The sequence below is a fragment of the Callorhinus ursinus genome, unplaced genomic scaffold (genome assembly GCF_003265705.2).
Source record: "Callorhinus ursinus isolate GAN/ISIS: 27379988/994484 unplaced genomic scaffold, GSC_fseal_2.0 scaffold1132, whole genome shotgun sequence".
In the NCBI taxonomy this organism is placed as follows: domain Eukaryota; kingdom Metazoa; phylum Chordata; class Mammalia; order Carnivora; family Otariidae; genus Callorhinus; species Callorhinus ursinus.
The window spans coordinates 6,066-13,101 of record NW_027398187.1 but is presented as its reverse complement, the minus strand read 5'-3'; the positions used below and the strand labels follow the sequence as shown (position 1 = coordinate 13,101).

General features: G+C 46.5%; 1 protein-coding gene across 1 annotated transcript; it reads right to left on the bottom strand.

Moving 5' to 3' along the window:
* Positions 1-6: 6 nt before the first annotated feature.
* On the bottom strand, positions 7-2,580 carry LOC112818846 (coiled-coil-helix-coiled-coil-helix domain-containing protein 2-like). Its single transcript, XM_025865937.2, has 2 exons — positions 2,354-2,580; positions 7-384 (listed from the first exon to the last, which is right to left on the bottom strand). Exons 1-2 carry the CDS (start codon positions 2,401-2,403, stop codon positions 45-47), a joined length of 390 nt encoding a protein of 129 aa, XP_025721722.1. The 5' UTR covers positions 2,404-2,580; the 3' UTR covers positions 7-44.
* Positions 2,581-7,036: the final 4,456 nt, after the last annotated feature.

Here is a 7,036-nt window from a genome sequence, read left to right as displayed (position 1 = left end):
AAATAAATAAAATCTTTAAAAAAATAAAAAAATTAAAAATTAAATTACAGACAGCTCCTATACATAAGAAACTTACAAATAACTAGGTTTTCTCGTAACACACCACTGAACAGCAACACTGCCCCAAATCTTACCTGGTAAGTGATGTCAGGCCTTGAAGGCTCAGCATTGCCTCCTCCACTGAAGCCCCCAGTGATGGCATGACCTATCGTGTGCCCGACAGCAGAGCCCACAGCCACGCCAGCTGCAGTGGTTGCCATCTGGGCCATGAGCCCTGGCTGCCGGGGCACAGCAGCAGGTGAGCCAACAGCAGCTGGTGGAGCCGCTGCCGGAGGCTGAGCTGCTGGCGCTGGTCTAGGTGCCATTCTCATCTGAGGTGCCCGGCTAAGAAGGAAAAGAACAAAAGTATGAAGTGCCCACTTCCTACCAGGCTTGGAAATCGTCAACCTAAAGAAATGGTACTGTTGAGCAGTTAACACCACAGGTTTGAATTGCATGGGTCCACATTTTTTTTGATAAGTACACTATCAGTATAGTACTCTGTTTATCTTCTCTTCCTTCTGATTTCTTAGTAACGTTTTTTCTTTAGCTTACTTTATTGTAAGAATACAGTATTATAGTAATATAACACAAAATACATGTTACTGCGACTGTTCACGTTATCGCTAAGGCTTCTGGTCAACAGTAGCCTTTCACTAACATGTCCAGTACTGCTTTATTTTTTTTTTTTAAGATTTTATTTATTTATTTATTTATTTGTGAGAGAGAGAATGAGAGATAGACAGCACGAGAGGGAAGAGGGTCGGAGGGAGAAGCAGACTCCCTGCTGAGCAGGGAACCCGATGCGGGACTCGATCCCAGGACTCCAGGATCATGACCTGAGCCGAAGGCAGTCGCTTAACCAACTGAGCCACCCAGGCGCCCTCCAGTACTGCTTTAAAAACCTTCACATATGGGGGCGCCTGGGTGGCTTAGGTCACGATCCCTGGGTCCTGGGATGGAGCCCAGCGGGGAGCCTGCTTCTCCTTCTCCCTCTGCCTGCAGCTCCCCCTGCTCGTGCTCTTGTCAAATAAATAAAATCTTAAAAAAATAAAACAAAATTTTTCACATGTTATGTTCCCTCTGGCCATTTTTAGATTGTCTCCTTGGGTGCTCGTTCCCCAAATAAGGCTAAGCCAGAAGTTTATGACTTCGCTTCCACCACTTGATTGGCATCACTTTACAAAAATGTGGTTTTCTGTCCTTTGCAGAGAAGCTTCTTTCCGTTAAGTGAACCACTTTCCTACACTCCTAGCATACCATGTGAACACAATCCACCTAACTCCAGAGAAGCAATGTAGTACCATGCTAAACGTCCTAAACTGGTCACTGGAAGACTCGGGTCAGACCTGGCTTTCCTACTTACTGACAGAGTGACCTTGGACAAGTCACTTATTCCGATTCTCGAATTTCCTTATTTCTGGGAAAGAGGAATACCATCTATCCCTAAAGTTACTGGTGTTAAGGTTAAAGTATAATTAGCAGTATATTTTAATATTTTAAGAACTAGAAAAGAGGGAGAGGGACGCCTGGGTGGCTCAGTCGGTTAAGCGTCTCTCAGCTCAGGTCATGATCCCAGGGTCCTAGGATCGAATCCCACATCGGGCTCCTTGCTCAGAGGGGAGCCTGCTTCTGCCTCTGCTACTCCCTCTGCTTGTGCTTTCTCTGACAAATAAATAAATTCTTAGGGGAAAAAAAAAAAAGAACTAGAAAACGTCATGTACACGTGAGGCTTTACTTTAGTAACTGCGTTCCCAACTGGGCCGAGGCCCTGTAACACTCATTGCTGATGCTCAAAGATTATCCAGTTTACTGAAATGCGATCATTTTCCCGATTATACTACCTTTCTACGACACTGGTTTTTTTCTTTCTCTTTTTTTGGGCTACTTTTGAAGTTTCAGCCGTTTTACACTCAAAAATACCCACTTCTTTCTAGGATATGACCGTTTTAATTTAAAATGAGCTCTAGGAGCGCCGGGCTGGCTGAGTCGGAAGAGGAGCGTGGGAGTCTCGATCTTGGGATCGTGAGTTCCAGCCCCATGCTGGGTGTACAGATTACTTAAATATGAGCTCTAAAGTATTTTAAGTACTCATGGGCGTTCGAAATTAGAAGGTTTGCCACTAACGGGAAATCTAGCTAAAGCCCATATACAACCAGCCTACGGCGGGCGGAGACTGGCCCACGCCACACCGGCCTTCGGACGCCCCCGCCCGCGGCCTCCACCGGCCTCCGCCAGGCCGCGGCGAGGCCTAGCGTCTCCTCCGTCTGCGTCACGGCGCCGGCAGGGCCCCAAACCCCCGCAGTGGTCTTACCTGGCCGGAGGGGCCATGCGGGAGGTGCGGCTCCGACTTCCACGCGGCATGGTAACTTGCAGAGCAGCTCAGGGTCTAGAAACCCGAGATTCGGCCGAGACCCCAGCGCCTTCTGCAGAACGGAAAACGGAGGGCGGGATTGGCCTCAGCTCACGACCAATCAGCGCACAGGCAGAGGCCTCTCGCTCGCCGACGTCTCCCCGGGACCTGAAGGTCACTGGAAGAACAGGACGTCACGGCGGCGCCTGGTCGTACGCGGTTTGCGTCATGAGCTCCGCGCCAGGCTCATTCCGGAGACCGGAAGTGCCTGAAGTTAGCCCGCGCGGTTCGTCCTCCCGTCCTTGCCTGAGTCAGAACCGCTTGCTGTTTGCTTCCTAGGGCAGGAGGACCTCGTTGCTTCCTTCCAAACGTTTGTATTAACATGGTAGACAAATCCAACCTTGAGAATGAGGCAGATATCTGGCGCGACTGCCACTGGACCTTAGACGAGTTAACTTTCCTCAGCATTACGTTACGTGTTTGGGTAAATATTTTTTGAGGACCAGTGTGGGCATATAATACGAACTGAACGAAGGAAACCGAATACTTTAAGCAGAATCGACAGAGCTGGGTTGATTCTATTTGTAATTCTTTTATCTGGATTCAGGCAACAAAAGTTGAGATTGTAGTAATGCTTTAACATTCATTACTATACATTTTTAGACCTTTTTCATATGTATCATAGTACCGGCCCATAATTGGGATGGTATTCATTCACTGATAATTAAAAATGTTCTGAATGATTTTCAAGTGCTGGCTAGGTTCTGGAGATAGATACATACCAAATAAAACAAGACTCTACCTTTTTTTTTTTTTTTTTTTTTGTCGGAGAGCGCAAGCAGGGGGAGCTCCAGGCAGAGATAGAAGCAGGCAGAGGGAGAAACAGGCTCCCGTCCGGGGCAAGGAGCCAGATGAGGGACTCGATCCCCTGACCCTGGGATCACGACCTGAGCTGAAGGCAAATTTTGCTTAACCCTCTGAGCCACCCAGGCGTCCCAACAAGACTCTACCTTAGTGGAATTTAAATTCAGGGAGCGGGAGACAGAAACGCCTACATAAATCAGGTAGTGGCGACAGGAAGCAAAAGCAGGGTAAGTGAGATGGGGGTTAGAGGCTGGAGAGGCAGGACTCTTTGAAGAGGCAGCATTTGAATAGACTCCTTGAGGAAGCACTGAAAGAACCAAATGTTTATCGAGGTTAAGAGCATGCCAGGCAGAAGGAACAGCAATTGCAAAGGCCTCAAGGGTGTGTGTTTTAGTGACTGCTGGTGTGACATGCTTGTAACAGTACTGTTTTAGAACCTCTACAGAAGGGGAAAGGTTGGCTAGTGGCATTTCATGGTGGGTTTCATGGGAAGGTCCTTGGGATGGGTGGGATTTATGGGGGAGAAAAAGCAGGGGTGTTCCCTCCATTTCTGCTTGGGTGTCAAAGAGGAACTTCCCCCTTCCACCAGAGGTAGCAGAGTTTAACACATTCTTTCCACTAACAGCCGAATGTGTGTGGAACCAAAGGGTAAATAATGCAAAAACCTTATATGAAAAACAAAGTTTTATTTTCACAGAACTTAATAAAAGTTTTACAAATGATATGACATTGTACTTGCGCTTGGATAATTCTTAAGCAGAGACAGAGTGAAGGAGCCTTATAAAGGATATCATGGCACAAGAAGAGCTTAGAATAAGCATAACTTCGGACAGTTTAGACAAGCATCCAGAACAGCGACAATTTTAATCATACCCGGCTAAGTCATTAATTCCTACACTGAGGAGAGAATATTAGATATTTGTACAAGGTTATTTTGTCATTGTATAGGATTGGAAACAACCTAAATTCCTGTCAGTAGAATACTGATTTTTTTTAAAAAGCCACATCACATAATGTGCAACTATAAAAAGGAATAAAAAAGCTGCTCCAGGCAGCAGCTCTTTCTGCCCACGGGTCCTGTTGCCGTGCTTTAATAAAGCCACCATTTTGCACCAAAGATGTCTCAAGAATTCTTTCTTGGTTGTTGGCTCTGGACCCCTTCCCCCCAAACCTCACCTCTATTCCAAAACCACATCATTTGGCGCCTGAATGTGGGGCTTCTGAGTCTTTTCATCGGGACTCCGAGCTTTGGTGCAAACTTGGTGAGTACTGTACTGTCTCTCTTCCTTTACTTTCATTCCAGGGGCCCTTCAAGGAGTATGGGACACATGAAGGTGTTATTGGAACACTTTCATGCCGATTGCTTAGGCCGCAATCCTCTAGCCCATGGCTGCTCTACGGGGAGGAGAAAGCCTGCCTTTTGGCTGAAAGTTAGTACCCTAGCCAGAATGGTAGCAAGACCCAGAAACCTGGTGCCCTCTCTTTACTGCTGTCCTTATACAAAGTTGTTTGTCCTGGGCACGGGACACCACCTAAGTCACCAGGATAGCGCCAATCTTAAGACTCCTGTGTGAGCTTTCCTCCTGACTGATCTAATGTGATCCCCTTCACATCCCTGGTCTAGCCACTTCTGGCCACAGGACCTCCACTGGGAGCCCGCCGAAGCCAGTATCCGATTGAATTAAAAACCAACCAGGGACTGTTTCCTAGGGAAATTGGCTCTAAGGACTACATGTGTTGGGATGTCACTTAGATCATGGTGGATTTCTATCTTTACTGTTTTCCATCAATGTCCTCTATTTACTAAAGCTATAAAATTCAGTTAAAATGGCAGGTTCTTCAAGCCAAAGTAAAATAAGACATGACCTTCAAGGCACCCATCTGTAGCCTGGGATGCAATGGGGAAATGGGGGGACACTAGCATCCCTCCTACAGGGGCCTTTATTGGCAATGATGGTTATAGCGATTTTGTTCGGGAAATGCCTCGGGTGACTTTGACACCATGAACCTCTGACTTACCCTGGAATGCCACCTGGGAGTCGGGAGTGGAGGGCAGGGGGATTTTCTAGGTAATGGACCTTCTCTTTTCTTCAGTTCCCAAGGACTCTCCCTTGGGGTGCCTTTTAACCCCCTGGAAACAATTCAGATTGCAAAACTTAGGAAAGGACTGAGCTCCTGTAACACTGCATAGCCTCGGCGGGATCTATTAGCTCTCCTCTGCAGGAAATAGGGCGAACAGATCTAGGGTAACTTCATTACTCATACCTAGCCTTCATTGCTCTACACCAGGACCTCGACCTAAAATGGCCTCTTGCAGAATTTTGCCTGAACATTCTGGCTAGTAACCTCCTCCCCACGCCGACATGTTTGATAATTATCTAAATAAGCCTCCGAATTAACCCAGGTTGCTGGAGGAAACACAGGCCCTTCCTAGCAAAGGGGACTCTGACTCTCTCATTGTTCCTCCTCCTAATAGATGTGGGGGCTTCTCCTTCACTCATTTCCCGGGTTAATGGCTATAACTGGAGCCAACTGTGGTTAGTCTCCCTCGGACGGGAACTTTGAGGGATATTCCCAAGCAGCTGCTGAAACTCCCTTTGTTTCAGGGACATTCCCTGTCTTCTCCGGCCTGACATGGACTGCCTATTCCCCGCTGTTGGCAGGAAAACATGGTGTCTGTGCCTCTGTTGGAGCTGATGAGCTCTGGAACCGGGAACCCTTTCTCTGCCTTCTGGCTGCACTTGGCCTCTTCTGTCTCCCCCTCCCCCTTTCTGTTTCCGCACCACCTGGGTGCGGCCTGCATAACTGGCTTCTAGACCATCCTTCCCTCGCTATCAAGCAGCAAGAAGAGCACCCCCTGGACCTAACACCGCCCACTCCAGACTTCCCCACCAGCGTCTCAGGTAAAAACTGACAATGGGAAGGAAGGATCCAGGTGGAACATAATTTAGTATTTAAGCTAAGTTAAGTTTGTTGGTTTAAGATAGACCTGTCTTTAAAGTTAGCACTAAATGTGAAACTTTTATTCTATCGAGGTTTGCTGAAGGTCAAATAACCTCGTGTTAGCTCTGTTGCAATTTGTTAGTAAAAAGATGACTAAAATGACGGTTAATTGTCTTATCAAAATTTTCATGGGTAATTGCTTTCAAAGTCTTTGGTAACCTGAAACTAAAGTTTTGCTTGGATGATGAGTGGGATTAAATTCATTGGACATCTAGGTAAAGTGCTAAAGCATTGATTACTGAATGTAGGTTTGCACTTTTGACTTCTTATTGCAAAGAAACTAAGGATATTTGAGTCTCTTGGTAAACATTGTGCTTAAGAGATTCATAAAATTGCCGTCTAAAAAGTTTCTGTTAAACAGTTCATAGTTGGTTACTACTTAGTTTTCACTGGAGACGAATATTTCTAAAAGTGAAAAAGTTCTACTAACTGTAAGACTGATGGAAATAAGGGCGCCTGGGTGGCTCAGTCGTTAAGCGTCTGCCTTCGGCTCAGGTCATGATCCCAGGGTCCTGGGATCGAGTCCCGCATCGGGCTCCCCGCTCCTTGGGAGCCTGCTTCTCCCTCTGCCTCTCTCTCTCTGTCTCTCAGGAATAAATAAATGAAATCTTAAAAAAAAAAAAAAAAAAAAAAGACTGATGGAAATAAGAAAAGCGACTCTGTAAGAAAGATATAAGTGATGTAGGAGAAAGAATTCTTGAGATGTCTTTGGTGCAAAAAGGTGATTTTATTACAGCATGGGGACAGGACCCATGGGCAGAAAGAGCTGCAATGGAG

Coding starts and splice junctions, on each gene's coding strand:
- LOC112818846 (XM_025865937.2), bottom strand. CDS start 2,403: ATGCCGCGTGGAAGTCGGAGCCGCACCTCCCGCATGGCCCCTCCGGCC. Junction 385..2,353: donor CGCATGGCCCCTCCGGCCAG/GTAAGACCACTG, acceptor TTTCCTTCTTAG/CCGGGCACCTCAGATGAGAA.